The 15,161-nt window shown below is 55.7% G+C and overlaps 6 protein-coding genes across 6 annotated transcripts; 4 read left to right on the top strand and 2 right to left on the bottom strand.

The window, feature by feature from the left end:
- Positions 1–476: 476 nt before the first annotated feature.
- L226DRAFT_536370 (uncharacterized protein) lies at positions 477–2,266 on the top strand. Its single transcript, XM_067681107.1, has one exon. The coding sequence runs from the start codon at positions 531–533 to the stop codon at positions 1,935–1,937; it is 1,407 nt and encodes a 468-aa protein (XP_067533818.1). The 5' UTR covers positions 477–530; the 3' UTR covers positions 1,938–2,266.
- On the bottom strand, positions 2,095–6,633 carry L226DRAFT_105999 (ARM repeat-containing protein). Its single transcript, XM_067672083.1, has 22 exons — positions 6,500–6,633; positions 6,361–6,450; positions 6,243–6,305; positions 6,051–6,183; positions 5,770–6,004; positions 5,619–5,719; positions 5,471–5,558; positions 5,321–5,419; positions 5,040–5,265; positions 4,612–4,984; positions 4,024–4,539; positions 3,856–3,970; positions 3,729–3,800; positions 3,537–3,672; positions 3,376–3,485; positions 3,148–3,315; positions 3,015–3,084; positions 2,871–2,959; positions 2,615–2,797; positions 2,391–2,545; positions 2,325–2,333; positions 2,095–2,271 (listed from the first exon to the last, which is right to left on the bottom strand). Exons 1-22 carry the CDS (start codon positions 6,573–6,575, stop codon positions 2,253–2,255), a joined length of 3,126 nt encoding a protein of 1,041 aa, XP_067533817.1. The 5' UTR covers positions 6,576–6,633; the 3' UTR covers positions 2,095–2,252.
- A 586-nt stretch (positions 6,634–7,219) lies between these two features.
- Positions 7,220–8,261, top strand: L226DRAFT_489017 (endoglucanase V-like protein). The gene is made up of 4 exons (XM_067677256.1): positions 7,220–7,456; positions 7,523–7,784; positions 7,860–8,050; positions 8,114–8,261. Exons 1-4 carry the CDS (start codon positions 7,303–7,305, stop codon positions 8,125–8,127), a joined length of 621 nt encoding a protein of 206 aa, XP_067533816.1. The 5' UTR covers positions 7,220–7,302; the 3' UTR covers positions 8,128–8,261.
- Positions 8,262–8,674: 413 nt separating this feature from the next.
- L226DRAFT_536368 (uncharacterized protein) lies at positions 8,675–10,601 on the bottom strand. The gene is made up of 2 exons (XM_067681106.1): positions 10,178–10,601; positions 8,675–10,118 (listed from the first exon to the last, which is right to left on the bottom strand). The coding sequence occupies exons 1-2, from the start codon at positions 10,368–10,370 to the stop codon at positions 9,130–9,132; spliced, it is 1,182 nt and encodes a 393-aa protein (XP_067533815.1). The 5' UTR covers positions 10,371–10,601; the 3' UTR covers positions 8,675–9,129.
- A 644-nt stretch (positions 10,602–11,245) lies between these two features.
- Positions 11,246–12,155, top strand: L226DRAFT_105901 (uncharacterized protein). The gene is made up of 6 exons (XM_067672082.1): positions 11,246–11,410; positions 11,478–11,512; positions 11,577–11,734; positions 11,843–11,904; positions 11,963–12,060; positions 12,123–12,155. Exons 1-5 carry the CDS (start codon positions 11,367–11,369, stop codon positions 11,994–11,996), a joined length of 333 nt encoding a protein of 110 aa, XP_067533814.1. The 5' UTR covers positions 11,246–11,366; the 3' UTR covers positions 11,997–12,060; positions 12,123–12,155.
- L226DRAFT_536366 (uncharacterized protein) lies at positions 11,844–13,180 on the top strand. The gene is given in 9 exon segments (XM_067681105.1): positions 11,844–11,896; positions 12,047–12,060; positions 12,123–12,210; positions 12,226–12,228; positions 12,325–12,468; positions 12,536–12,551; positions 12,619–12,667; positions 12,736–12,782; positions 12,853–13,180. The coding sequence occupies 7 exon segments, from the start codon at positions 12,189–12,191 to the stop codon at positions 13,094–13,096; spliced, it is 525 nt and encodes a 174-aa protein (XP_067533813.1). The 5' UTR covers positions 11,844–11,896; positions 12,047–12,060; positions 12,123–12,188; the 3' UTR covers positions 13,097–13,180.
- The last annotated feature ends 1,981 nt before the right edge of the window (positions 13,181–15,161 follow it).

The raw sequence follows: 15,161 nt of genomic DNA, 5'->3' as shown, positions 1-15,161 counted from the left end.
TAGCAGGAGATTAGTACTGTCGCATGCCTGTGAGCACCTCTGCAACAGTGCAAAATGTGTTCCCAACACACCCAAGGCCATGTATCCGATGGCCAGCTACGTTCCCAAACTCTGTGGGGTACGACAACATACTAGGAACGACGGGCATCGTCTGTGGTAGGAAGCCGCGAAGAGAATCAAAGATGAATCGCGTATTGTCATTACGAAGCCCCAGAACAGACAATAGATGAGAGCGGCGAGAGATAATCGGTCGTACGGTCCTAGACAAAGTGCACACAAGACGAACGAAGAGTGAGTTGCTTGTTATACACAGGAACGGGGATGGCCCCAGACGAGCAGAAGATGACCGTTCGGAACAAGCATGCTAGTAACACTTCCAAGTACTGTAGAACAATTAGCCTTTTACACGTATTAATCGGAGGTAGTTACCGACTAGTTACCCCTTCGGTAAACGTACGCGCGTCAGACTAATCTGGCGTTGTCAAGTAACTCAGCACGAAACCACCACTCTCTCTACCTCCGTAGCCACCATGCCCTCCATCGCCGACGACGACGACGTGTTTAGCTCGCGGTACCTCTCGCCAAAGACTGCCCCATCACCACACAAGTCGCCGTCACGACAAAGCCTCAGCCTGAACGGTCGCAAATCGTCCGCGTCTCTACGCGGCCCATCGTCTCTCGCCGACGCGCTCGGGGACGACTCCAATGGCCGGCACTCACTCGCACACGAGCTCGCTGCAGCGCTGCTCCCAGAGCCGAGCGCAGGGTCGAAGTTGTTGGCGGAGGAGTTTGGGATCGAATACGATGAGGGCGCGGAGGGCATAGATGGTTCCCCACAAGGCACGTACGACGAGTCCGCACCGCAATTCCAGGAAGGAGACAGCATCGACGCGGACATGGGCATAGGCGGCGCGGACTCGCTCGCCGCACAGCTCAACGGTGCCTCGTCTCATCCACATTCCCCCTCACTCCCAGTGGAAGACGTCCCGCCCGACTTTGATCCCGAATTCCGCAGCCCCACCGTCTCCCCGACGAAACCTCGGCGGCAGCCTGAACAGGACCCGATGGCGATCCTCGCATCCGACCTCGAGTATACGGAGAAGTTCCTATCGCAACTGCGCCGTCTGGACGCGGGCGAGCCATCCCACACCACCCCGACGCTCGAGAGGCTCGCGTCGGACGTGATTCGGCGGATCAACGACGCGTCGCAGGACCGGGAGAGTCAGCTGCGGGAGCTGCTCGAGTACGAGCGCGAGTTCCGCAAGATCGCGGGTGAGGTGGGCGGAAACGACGCGTTGAGTGTGCTCCCCAAGCTCGAAGACATCGTCAAGGACGACGTTGTAGGCCCGGGACCGTCGTCGGGGACGCGCGCCGGAGCAGAGCTCGCGGAGCTCGAGACAATCACAGAGGATGCAACACTGCAATCGAACGACTGGGAGGTGGACCCCGACCGTGCACGGCTCGGGGACGAGGAAGACGAGTATGACTCGGCTTATTCGCCGACGCCGGTCAAGACCGAGTTCCCGCCACCCCCGCCACTCAGCGGCCCTCCCACACCTGCCGCAGCGATTACCCTCCTCACTCATCTCCGCACGTTCACGACATCCACCGCGACGTCACTCGCCACAATATCGGAGCACACGCAAGTCAATGCTGCAGCGACGACCGAGGCTGGCCGGAAGATCCGTGCGCTGAAGAACAAGCTTGGGGGCTGGAGGACGGAGTGGGATAGTGCAGAGCGGAGTAGACTGCGTATAGAGAAGTGGGAGGCGGGGATCGTGGATGGCGATACACCTGTGTCGGGCGCGACCTCGCCACCGAGGGTGCAGCGAAGGATAGACGGGAGGAAGATCGTCCAGGAACACCTGCAAGCCTTCGAGAAGGCCCTTGCCGAGGCGCATACGAAGACGCAGGCAATCATCGCCGCCGTCTCATGAGCGTGTTCCCGCTGCCTGCGCTTTCCTGCTTATCGTTATGTCACTGCTACTGCTTGCTTGGTTTTCGTGGATTATGGAGTGTGGTGGTGGGATGGGGAACGAGGGATCCGGTAGGAAGGTTGCTCTCGTCACGACTCACGCTCTTACGCACGCGCACAATATCTAGTACATCTTTCGCTACACATCGTTCGGTTGCTGCAACTACCATATATCAAGACAGCGTCATGTACTCTCACCCCCGATTGTTTTACATAGATCATGACTTCGATCGCTATGAATATACATACCCGTCGTCGTACCTCATGGTCTTCATGGTTAGCCCGAGAACTTGAACCTGTGGGAGATCGGTCAGTACGGAGCGAAGACCAAGCGTAGTCGAATGCATACCAATTTGTACTGCAACGCGAGGTACGCGTCAGAAGATTACAGTCACGATTAGAGAGCAAGACGCACCGTGCTTCTACTGCTTCGCTTCTGACCACTCTCTTCGGGTCGTCCAAGGCCTTCGCCAGCTCACGTATCACCGTGGCCTTCTGCGGATGCAGGACGTCATACCGTACCACACTCGGGAGGACAGCCAAGTAGCGCAGCGCCGCTACCCGAACCCGCTATCGCCGAACGTGGAGCTTCCTTCAACTGCCGTTCCTCCGGTGTTGACTCAAACTTGAGACACTCACCACAGACGGCATCTGCGAGACGAGGCTGTTCTTGACCATCGTGGACACCAGGCTGGACGCGTGTTCCGCGATGATCGCGTCGTCTCTCTCGCTGGAGAGCGCTGCTGCGTGAAGGGTGTCGATGACGCTGGCCCGGATCTCGTTGTCGGGCAGGTCGAGGCCGCGCAGGAGTAGCGGCATGAGCTGTGCGATTCGCGTGTGAGCACTGCACGGCCGAACAAGCCAACAAGGCGAGGCGAGGAGAAGGGTGACGCACCGAGGGCATCTCATGTGCGTAAGTGGACTTGGGCACGGATTTGATGAGGGCAGCCAGCGCGACGAGGTACGCGTTATGCCTCGGCGACTCTGTGTGCTCGTGAGCGCAGGTGCCAGAAGAGACAACACCTTTGACGATACTCACGAGGTGATGCTTTCGCGCCCTCGATGATGCGCGGGAGGACAGCGTTGCAGTATTTCTGAGCGTACAGGATCTAGTGCGCACGATCAACATCGAGTTGAGATGATGTGCATGACTAGCGGAGCGTCGCACGTACCCTGAGGACGGCATGATGCCTCTTCGTCAGGACCTTATCGGTGCCAGGGACCTTTCCGACAGCCCGTGCAGCGTCCCAGCTGACGTGCTCGTCGTCGAAAAGCTCGAACAGCCTGTCCACGTTCTGCATCGCCCGTGCGTGCCCGCGTACAAGGAGAGCCTTCGTGAGCTGTGAAGAGATCAGTGGGTCAGTACCTGTGCAGTGTGGACCAAGAGATGGTTGGCGTACCCATTTGTACGTGAGAATAGCGTTCCGACGAGCCTCGGCGGGAGAACTGGTATTCGCGATCTGCGACGTCCAGAACGCGTCGACATTTGACGACAGGAAGGCATCCAGCTCTGCTTCGTCGGTAAGCACTAGCAAGACATGAGAGCAATGGATCGACTTACTCTCAGCGTGTCGGTTCACGACAGCCGCGATGAGGTGCATGAGAGCCTCTCGCTGCAATGCGTTCTCGGCATGTGCCCCGATCCATTGCAGCAAACTGTCTAGGAACGCGACCTCGTCGGGGACCGGCAACGAGACCTGTGTGTAGCTGCCTCAGCTGCCCGCATGATACGACCTTATTTAGTTGGACATACCTCCTTACGTAGCGCAACAACTGCTGCGGAGAAGAGGACCAACAGGTTCCTCTGATAAGTGGACGCACTAGCCTATACACAGCGAGGCTGTCAGCATGGTATCTGAGAGGAAGGAGGGAGTGCGGACCTCCAGCGGACTGAACTTCTTGCCGGCAGGAATCTTCTGGATGCCCTGCGCGAGCTCAGATACATCCCCGTCTATATATGCAGCAAAGACGGCCTTGACAAACGTCTCTTGTCTCCTGCAGGAAAATCAGCACACAAGCACTCTCCAGAAGCAGAGGTAAGCACGTACGCAGCGGTCAGTGTCTGCGTGATCAGAGTAACGATCTGCGCCGTCACAGCGAGCAGCCGCGGGTCGGTGGCGACCATAGGCCTCTCCTCCGCCTCGAGCGCAGAATAGATGAAGAGGTTGTACAGTCTCGGAACCAGCCGGTCGATGTACTTGACCACATCCGTGTGTCCCAGCTCGATCTTCGCAGACAGCACGTCGGCAAGCGTCTTGAGTATCGAATGCGCGTACGCTGCAGCGGGCTCGAGATCGTCGACCGCCTGCTCTGCGGGCGTGGCTGGGACGCAGAGAAGGTCGAGCTTGGTCACGAGGCGGACGACGAGGGTCTCGAAGAGGTCGGGCTGTGTGCATAGCTTCTTGAGCGAGGCGAGGGTCCGCCAGTACTTGATGCGTTCTGCGTCTGCGTCGCGTGGGGGTGCGCGATCCGGGAGGGCGGAGAAGAGCATAGGAAGCGTATTATCGGAGACATGAGAGGGCGCCACTGCGGAGATTGTGCATAGCAGGTCCAAAGAGACATCGCTGACGAAGAGAAAAGGTTTGCAGTTGTCAGACTGTGACTGTAACCGGACGAGGATAAAGCGTATTTCTCACCTGAGGTCGCTCTCATCCTCGTCCTTCTGGAGCACCTCATTCACGTTGTGTACCACGAACCCGAGCTCCTCGTCAGTGAGGAGGCCCGGTGTACGTACCATGCTCTTGAGCGCATCGATAGCAGGGTACGCAGATGCGGGCGTCTTTAAACCTACAGTAAGGATACCAACCACTTCGTCCTTGTATGAAGACAGAGGGACGCTGCCCTCGTCCGGAAGGACCTCGAGGTCTTGTGATGTCGACTCCCGCGCTGCCTCGATCAAATCCGCAAGCAATCTGAGTGTGGGAGCTCGGTTGGGCAACTCGTCAGGGTCGAGGAAGAGCTTGACGAAGTGCGGGACTGCTCTGGCGAGGGTGAATCTGGAAACAGACGCTGAAGAGGCAAGATGAATAGTGCCACACGCATACGGGAGACGGAAGGGACTCACGCGTGGTTGACATAAACGCGCAAAGTACCTTAATGGCATGCTTGGCCTGGCTCTTCTCGGGCTGGCGCAAAATCTGGATGCACTCTTCGCAAGCCTCCTTGGCTAGACCCTCGATCTCCGCATCGTCTGTCTTCTCGGCAGGCGTGGCGGAGTAAATCGTCTGGATGAGGACCTGTGTGGTCTTCAATGCCTTTTCCTCCGTGACGTTGTCCGTCGGTTGGAAGATCTGAGTTCCCGGGTGAGAACGTAGTCACGAGCGAAATACTTGGATCAACGCTGACCTCGAGCTTGAGGGTGTTCCACATCTTGCGTGCAAACTCCCTCGCAACAGTGGGCCCATACACCGGTAGGCATACATCGAGTGTATCAAGTGTATCTTTCTGGAACGAGGGACTTGTCAGCCAGAGAAGCGCGACATGTTAGTATAATACCTTCGTGACAGGAGAGCCCGCTGTGAGCTTCTCCAGGAAGAGGGGAATCGCCAACTTGCCGAATGCAGGTGTAGCGTGCAGACAGGAGCTGCAGAGTGAAGTGCATGTAAGCTGTCGGAACCGACGGAGACAAAAACAGCAGACGCACCGTAGTGCAGCCCTGAGATCCTCTGTTGTGATGCCGTATGGATCATTAGGAGGCGGCCTGAACGTTATAGGGAAGTAGCAGAACGTGATATTGAAGAAGTCCTGTAATCCCGTCAGAACGTATATATGCCGCGCAACACGGCAGTAAGTACCTCTATGAAATTTGTGACCTCAAACTCGATGAGGAGAACACGATCTATTGCGAACGCAAGGAGAAGATTGCGAGGGTCCTTTTCTCCTTCGGCCAGTCCGACATATCCACGGATGAACTCCTGGCCCATATTCTTCAGAGCTTCTCTTTGGTTAGCGACTAGATTGTCTATGATCGTAAACACCGTAAAGCGCTGCGATTGCACGAGCACATTCATCTTGACATGCGCGAAGAGACTGCGAATGCGGTCAGCGGAAGCATCAGACGGAATCTCTGACTTACGCCTTGGCCACTTCGACGGCATCGGTCGACACAAAGGATGGCAGTTTTGTGAGAGTGGTCAGGCCCTTCAGTGCAGGAATGATGGTCTCGGTGTCTTCGAGCTTGCCACAGTAGAACGTAACGAGCGTCCGAACTTGGGTGGCCCAGGCCATCAGAATGGATATATGCTTGAGCAGCGCAGATGGTGCGCACCCGATTGACGGTTCAGTTTCTCAGGGGGGCACCGTGCGATGACAAGCGAGAGGAACTCGACGCCTAGTATGGCAAGATGTAAAACATAGGGAGCGTACGAGGAGGCCAAGCGCATTACCCTTGGTGCGTAGATCATCTTCCTCTGACGTGAGGTACTCCCCGAGGGACTTGACAATGTGTAGCAAGGTTGCATTTCCCTGCTCAATCTCTACTGAATGTCACAACACTGTTGCCGGTCGGAAAGGGTCCGCACGCACCCTTGACCGTGTCCTCAATCTCCTGCTCCTGCTCAGAGGCAATCCATGTCCTGACAAGTCGGTCTATTCGTTCCATGCGTTGATTGCGGGAGTCAGACCAATCGAGGAGGAGGCAAGCAGACCGAGGAGGTAGAGAAAGGGAGTCAAGTTACATATGCGCGATCTACGCAACTTCTCGCAACTGCAAGGCGTCTATCTTATCGACGGACCCCCGGACCGACGGCCGAATCCAACCCCTGCTATTCGCACTTTGACTTCGACTGCCATCATCTACAGACTGCCTTGATGCATTCAAGTCTATCGCTCCTCTTGCATTGACAGCATGAAGGCAGCTCTAGTACTCAACGGCATAAATTGCGGCGGACTCGGACTCACAAGCCTGGTCTCATGCTCTTGGTCGGGAGTACGACGTACTGACCCACCATCTCGCAGCCTCTAGGCCGACGTGCAGCTAGTCCGCCTGAATCCTCTAAAGACATATGTCCGGGGCCGACTGCAACCTCGCTTCTGTCCCATGACATAATGTCCCGTCCCCGTCCTCGAGTCCGAGTCTCTTAGAACCTAAACTTCCGAAAATTCTGCGGTTCTGCCTCCGTCGGCGAATATTCCCGCCCGCCTCGCCTGCCGCTCGTCAGCAGTCGTTTAGCATGTCCTCCGTCTTGACGGCGCGACAGACCTCGGTTCTGCTAGTCTCATGTGTGCGGACGTATATAAGAATGACGTGCGGACATGCCTCGTCTCTGCTGTGAGCTACTTTCAAGGTCTCCTTCCTGAGTGTGAAGCACTTGAACGTCTATAAACTCATGACAGGTAAACTCCTGCCCTTACTGCAGAGTGTCGCGCTCGCTGCCTTGGCGAGTTGCAGCTTCATCCCTGCGAAACGTGCGACCGGGGGCTACATCCAAGTCCCATCCGGCAATGCTTCCTTCACACACTACTCCTACTGCGCCCAGCCCGGTGAGTCAACTCGTCGACCTTCCGGACAAACACCACTGACATACAAGTACTTGTCCGCCCGCCCAGCGTGCGGCATCGTCGGTCACGGATACACCGCAGCTGTGAACCAGCTAGCGTTCGGTGCCCCACCAGGCCTGGGCCCCGGCGACGCATGCGGCCGCTGCTTCGCACTAACAGGCGACAAGGACCCGTATACGCCGACGTACCCGGGCCCATTCGGCCAGACCATCATCGTCAAGGTGACAGACCTCTGCCCAGTGCAGGGCAACGAGGTGTGGTGCGGCCAAACGCAGGGCAACCACATCAACCAGTTCAGCGAGCCCATGCAGTGCGTTCCTCTCCTCTCCCTCTTTCCAGTGCATGTGCAGTGCAATCTTGGGCTGACGGTGTTGTGTGCACACAGCTTTGACATATGCGAAGACACCGGGGGAGCTGCGGTGTTCTTCCCCTCGGGGCATGGCGCGCTAACGGGCACGTACACCGAGGTCCCGTGCAGCCAGTGGTCGGGCTCTGACGGGGGCCCGATCTGGAATGGCGCTTGCATCGCAGGTGAGGATGCGGGCTTGTGGCCCGCGGTCGGATGCGGCAACCAAGGTCTGTCTATTCGCGAGTCGATTCTACGATAGCAGCGTGCTGACCCAATGTTGACATGCGCAGGTACTGCTCCTTAAAGAACGAAGATACACTCTGGTATGTCGCGCGTGTTGCTTCGGATGTGTGATAGTTGCTTTGCGTACGTGTATACAGTTGCGTGCATCTTGGATATGACTCGGAAGCGCAGTGTGCTTCCGAAGCGACCCCGCCCCCAATCCACGGCTCATAACACAGGCGTGGTCAGCACTGCGACAACAGCTCGTTAAGAATCTACGCCACCCCGGATCCAGATGTCTCGGGGACACACCAAAGCCGTTACGAATCGCGGCGCACCTAGTGCGGGACTGTGGATCAGATAACATCCATGTCGGCCAGTCTTAGGCGGGCTCCGAAAGCTTCTCTCCACATCCACAGGGCACTCGCAGTGGAATGCTGGGTACACACCCTTGTTCCTGTCCATCCGGCAACGAGGTCCCTCCCGACGAATGAACCACAGGCCCCGAGGACCATACACGTCCTCCGTGTCCACCACAGCCTCGTCGCGGGCCCGCTCCACTGCCAAGATGCATCACGATGACAAGAGAACTTCCTAAGCTTCGTGTATATGCTACACGACGGTCGATACGAGATTCTGCGCGGCGACCCGAGAGTCGAGGCGGCGAAGCTGGCACTGGCAAGCAATTATTAGGGCTTGAACGGCATACTGTTTGATGTTCAGGGAGCAGGGAGCATAACAAAGATGATCCATTATATCCGGTACACGATAACACAGGTGGGACAGACAGAGCAAAGATAACATGAGCGAGAGCGCGACATCGATGCAGTAGAGAGGAAGCAGATGGCTAACGAGGGTGGTTGATTGGTACACAATGTTGAAATGGGGAATCCATGCGTGGCAGTGAAAACTCGGGAGTGAGAAGTGCGCGCAGGAAAACAGTCGAGAACATATTGAGGGCACGCAGATGGATGCGATGATAATGAGTGGACGACATTAGGCTCCTAGGACGAGCAGTGGGTGGCAGTGCTGACTGTCGACACAGCGACAGCGCACACGAGGACTTGTGAGCACGCCTAACCGCTCACTGCGAAGAGCCCTTCCCCTTCGTCACGGTGCGGAGGGTTGCGGACGCAAGGCTCTTGATGGTGCGAATAGCCTTCTTGACCTCACCCAGGTCATCGTCCTCATCACCGGCTTCGGCAGTGAGGTCTTGACGCGATGAAGAAGGCCCGGCTGCGTCGCGCTTTGACGTAACGTTCTTGAGCTTCAGGGAGATTCGGGAAGTAATGCGCACAATGCTGCGCATGGTGCCCTCCACCCCACCCGAGAGGCCAGCGTCGTCGCCACCGGCATCGGCGGTGAGGCCGGTGAGGCCTTGAGCAGATGAATAGGGACCCTCAGCGCTGCTCTCCAGTGAGAAGCGGGCGAACTCCAGGGTCTCGAGGGTGCCGGGGGTCGAGGAGCGTGAGTCGCCGCTCGCGGCGTCGTGGGAGTGAGAGGAGGGCGGGGGTTGTGTGACTTGGATGAGTGGAACCTGGATCTGTGCACCTTGCTGCATCTGACGCAGCATGTGCGCGATGGTTTCGGGCATGGACTTAACCTCCCTCTCCAACTTGTCAAACCGCTCGTCCACCTCCTTGAACTTCGCGTTCATCTTCTCATCCACCTCCTTGAACTTCGCGTTCATGTCCTTCTCCAACTTATCGAAACGCTCATCCACTTTCTTGAACCGCTCATCCACCTCCTTGAACTTCGTGTTCATCTTCTCATCCACCTCCTTGAACTTCGTGTCCATCTTCTCCTCCACTTCCTTGAACTTCGTGTCCATCCTCTCCTCTAGGTCGTCGACCTGCTGCTGAATCTCCTGCCTGATCGACGCACCCTCATCGTCGATGTGACCCTCGAGGTACGAGATGGCGTCCTGAACACCCTCATCTGGCCCAGCACGTTGACCAACGCCGCCTCGACTGCCTCGTTCGATGCGATGGCCAAAAGTTCCGATACTTGCAGACGGGGACTTCTTGCCATCTCCCGTCGACTCCGAGCGAGAAGGCGGGCGTGATGCAGGAGCTGCACGAACATGCACGAACATGAGCGATGATCCATGGCCATAAGAGCACGCAACTTACGAGGAGTTGAAATAGGAGATTGGGGGAGAACCTGCTTCAGGTTTGCGGTGGCGGTAGACATGGCGAATCGGATAGTGATGGTGTCGGTAGGGGTGGAGAGAACGACGGAAGGGAGGGTCTGGAGTATTATATGCTGACGCCTGGGGCATTGTTTATCGATGGAATTCGCGGGCCTTTTTGTTCTTGGTGCCATAATGGGTACACAAAGGGGTGCGTGTATCGATGACTGGATATGGGCGGAATGACTTGCCGCGGAGCGTACAGAGAACCACGAGGCAGCGAGAAGTCCGACGAGTTCTATCAGCGCGCGAGACCTGGGCGTATGTTTCCACACCGCCCGCAGTCACAGAAAGTCAGAAACGTTGCAAGCGATGAGCAGGGGTGGAGACGGCAGCGCCGCAGTGGTGGAAGAGCTCAGACGATGGCGACGAAGTTGCGGACAACGACGAGCAGCAACTAACGCTTCCTTTCCTGGTAGCTCACGTGACACTCTCACACCAGTATTCCTCAGCCTCAGCTCAGCTTGCTCCGCTCGAGCCTCGCAACTGTCAACGACAGGCTGCGATAGCACTGCGACAACATTGCAGAGCCTTCATGGTGGCGTAGCCTCCCCGCTCAGGTTCGGATGTCTCTGTGGACCTGCCTCCAGATCGAGTCACAGGCGGCGCACCTAGCGCGGGACTGAGGTCAGACTCGGAGCGCATCTCTGTCGGCGGGACGGCCGCTGTACTATATACTAAAGGTATGCGGACTCTAGACATCAACGAAAACGCCACAGCATTGCTGAGACGGTGACGTCCGACCCAGTTAGCCCGAAACTTTGTGGTCCAGTCCGCAGACGCGTGAAGTCCGTTCTGGCCCGTGTGGTGAGACCCATAGATGGGTGGCAACAGTCTCATCGACGAGGCTCGATAACGAGGCCTTGAGGTATCACCCAATACTTTCAGTGATCCTGGATGTTCGGTGCTCTAACATCTTTTCCTTCGTGCCAATGTAGGCCCGGGAAAGTGAGATACTATACAGTTAGATCTCGCCCGCACAATCGGCATGTGTATCGCAATGCAGTCAGCACCCAAACCCTAGCTGTGGACTGCGTCTTCGATATAAAGCCCCGTCGTGCCATGACCTTCAACAAAACTCTGCCTCGTAGACCGCCTGAGCAACAAAAGGTCACCCTTCCTGCTGTGCCATGTCCTCCGACGCAGCTGCGCTTATAGCCTTTTACGATCGACTGTACGTTGCATATCTTAGGTTTCGTAGTAGGCCCAACAATGCATGCTGACACCGTGATCTTGAACAGCTATGCCCAAACTTATTGCATTTTGGCGACGGGTGGTATCTTCGAGCCCTTGCCTTCACACATTCGTCTTTCTCACCAAGCCTCTCATTTTCATCATAGTTTTATTCATCTACGATGCACTCATCACCTTTGATCGAGAAGTGCTGTACTTCTGGACTGCGAGGTGGACCGGCGCGTCGCTCTTGTTTGTTGTGAACAGGTATATCTCCATGACATTGTATGTCATGGGTTCGGTGGGATTTACGTTCTCTAATGAGGTGAGTAGTCTCGTTTGCGTCCATGCCATTTTGCTGATCGGAGCTAGAGGTGTGTCTGTGGCTTTATGGGCTCACAGTGGATGATCCTGACTCCGCCGTCCGTCGCAGTTGCACTCGGTTCTCCCTGGTGACATATGCGTTCGAAATATTGCAATTCGTCCCGTGGGCAGGTACGTTCACTCGGGTCCTTGGGTAGAACGGATCTCAGGCTGATTTCCCCGTTACAAGTTTTCTCTGCGCTCCGTATATATGTATTGAGTAGGAACAAAATCCTCGGGCTTCTGATTCTCGCCTTTTCCACAATGCCAACAGGGGTGAATCTGGTGGTGAGTGAATCGCGAATGTTTTCATGCCTATTGTTGGGATAGTCAATGAAATCATCGTTCAGGCCTTTTACGCATACAGACTTAAGGGAACTAGTCATCCGCCATTTGGATGCCTGCTGACGACAAGTATGACCTGGACGGAGGCTCAGAGGTTCGTTCCGAACCGATGCAATCTCGTGGTAATCATTACTGACCTGCAGTACAAGATGTAAGATGAACACCGGATATAGGCAGAAACGCATACTCACCCATAGATTCGCGTAGTTGTCATCCTTGCTCGTGTGCCACTCATCGTGGCCGACATCATGCTCATTTACATCACCTGGACCAATCTCAACAGCCGGAGTGCTCTACAAGATCTGCACCGGTCGAAGAGACTGTCCTTCTCGGATGTTCTCTTTCGTAGTGGTATGTCTTCCTCAGCATTTGTGATCCCGCTGCGGGTATCTAATCATCAGTCTGACTTCGAAAACAGGGACGATATATTTCATGTGCGTTTCGCAGCACGAAGATGCTATATGACTTTGAAGTTAATAGACTGGGTCGCTACGTCATCAGACTTCTGTTCACTCTGAACGTCCTCCACCTCGCCTTTTCGCTGGCAGCAGTAAGGTCCATGCTCTATCTCACTGTCCGCTCTGCACTCATGTCTTTGTCTTTGTGTGCCCACTACAGGTCATGACCAGCCTCAATCATAGTTATCTGACAATATTCACCGCCCCGTATGTCTCACGCCGCAGGCATAGCGTGCTGCAACTTGCTTCAACGTGCGCTCACGCCTTTCAACTATAGCATTACAGCCATCCTTGTCTCGCGCTTCCTCATACAATTGCAGGAAGTGAACCATGCGGTCGTCCGGGTTGATCCCGACGATCCGTTGCATTCCTCTCGAGACCCTTACAGCGACACGCCAAGCTTCATCTCGTCACTCGGAGGGTTCATCAATCCGGACGTTCGGGCGGAGTCGACCGAAGAGGAATCTGAGTTGCGCGAGGGCCCGCACTCGGGAGAAGAAAGTGAGGCTCGGCCTCTATAGTCTCAGAACGCTCCGTTGTCCGAAAGAGACGTGAATGTACGTGAGGCCATCAGAATGTAGAGTATGGATATGCTTGAGCAGCGCAGACGGTGCGCGTCCGAATGATGGTTCCGTTTCTCAGGGGAACATTGCGGGATTGACAAGCTTAAGAGAGAGGAAGTCGGCACCTAGTATTGCGAAATGTATAGCACGAGGAGCGTATGAGGAGGCCGGACGCATTACGCTTGGTGGGTACATTGTCTTCCCTGGACGTAAAGTACTCCCCGAGGGACTTCGCAACATTAGCACGGTGGAATACCCTGCTCGATCTCTGTTGAAGATCACAGTGCTCAATGCCCCTGCGTTAACCCGTCTCTGACCCGTGTCCGCTTCCGCCTCGCGCTCCTCTGCATGTATCGTACTGCATATACGCGCAATATCAAGTACATTGCCGGTCGGGGAGGCCCGTCCTCAATCTCCCGCTCCTGCATAGAGGCAATCCATGTTCCGACGAGCACCGGCAGTCTATTCTTTCGACGCACGAGTTTCGAGATTCAAGCCAAGTCCATACATTGAGTGACCAAGCCGGTAGGTTCAAGACGAGAAGTCAAAGTTATGTATGCGCGAAGAGATCGCGCAACTGTAAGGCGTCTATCTTATCGAAGGACTCCGGGCCGAAATCCGCCGCTGCAATAACTTGAATAAGTCCACCATCCTGCGCATCGAGTCTGCGCCCTTCGCCTTGGACTCCCATCTTTCCGGTACCTGGTCCCTTTGCTCGACTCTACAAGATCTATCGAATATTACGGCTTGGGAACTGCAGCAAGGTCCATGTTCCCACGGCGACTCTGATTTCCAACATGGTCCCAGTGTGCTCTTGCCAATGTCGGTCCATACGACATAGTGCAGCAGGCAACCAAGGTCAGTCCATGAGCTTTGTAGAACTTATGATAGCAGCATGCTTACCCAGCATTGAAATGTCCGGGCATTCTCCCTAAAGGAATGAATATACCGAAACGTCGCGTGTGTTCAAGCATCACCATCCGTAAGATAACTGCCACGTACGTGCATTCAGTGCGCCCATCTTTGACTCGGATATTCGGACTCGGAGGGGCCCCTGAGCCGACAATGGGGTATGCTCGCTTCGCTCGCAACGACACCAGGAGCACTGTGACAACCTTGAGCTTCTTCCGTTGGGAATCGAATGGTGGCATAGCCGTCCTGTGTCCCTCAGACTTAGATGTGTCTCGAGAACCCGCCTCAAGATCAGAGGCGTTGCGCTCGAGGCACACACAACATGGGATTGTGGTCAGAGCGCATCCATGTCGGCGGGTGTTTGGCGGGTATCGTATTTCATACCCACCGCCAAGACTCCTCGTGATCAAACCTGAGGTAGCTCTCGAGTTTAACTCACTCTGCGAGTAGTGTGAGCGACCCTGTAACGAATGTGCAAGGTCGCAGGTGAAGATAAACATTGACGCCTCCCGGGCACCGCACCGCTCCCCTCCCTCCGCACTACTACCACTGCGCTAGGTATGTGGAGTCGGACCATGAGATAAGGACCGAGACGTGGCGTCCGGCCTAAGTAGCTTCATCACCCAAGCTATGTGGTCCAGTCCACTGATGTGGAGGTACGTTCTGGTCGGTGTGGTAAGCCCATGATGGGTGGAAGAAGTTTTATCGACCTTTAATGATGAGGCCTGAGGCCTTGAGGAACCATCCTTGTTCTCAAATAGGATCCCGGGCGTTCGCCGGTGCTCTAGGGTTCCTTCGAAGCCGCCACCGTGACCAACGCAGGCAAGTGAGATACTATACAGTTATGTCCCGCCCGTGCAATCGGCATGGGTCTCGCAATGATAAGCCGTAGAACTCAAGCCCTGGCTGTGGATTATGTCTTCGATATAAAACCCCGTCGTGCTGGCATGACCTTCAACAAAACTCTGCCTCGTAGACCGCCTGAGCAACAAAAGGTCTCCCTTCCCGCTGAGCCATGTCCTCCGACGCAGCTGCGCTTGCAGCCTCTTACAATCTACTGTACGTTGCATATCTTAGGTTTCGTAGTAGGCCCAACAATGCATGCTGACAC

The sequence above is a fragment of the Lentinus tigrinus genome, assembly GCF_003813185.1.
Source record: "Lentinus tigrinus ALCF2SS1-7 unplaced genomic scaffold L226scaffold_18, whole genome shotgun sequence".
Lineage (NCBI taxonomy): Eukaryota > Fungi > Basidiomycota > Agaricomycetes > Polyporales > Polyporaceae > Lentinus > Lentinus tigrinus.
Note: the sequence above shows the minus strand (reverse complement) of the source record. Positions and strands in the feature narration are given on the sequence as shown.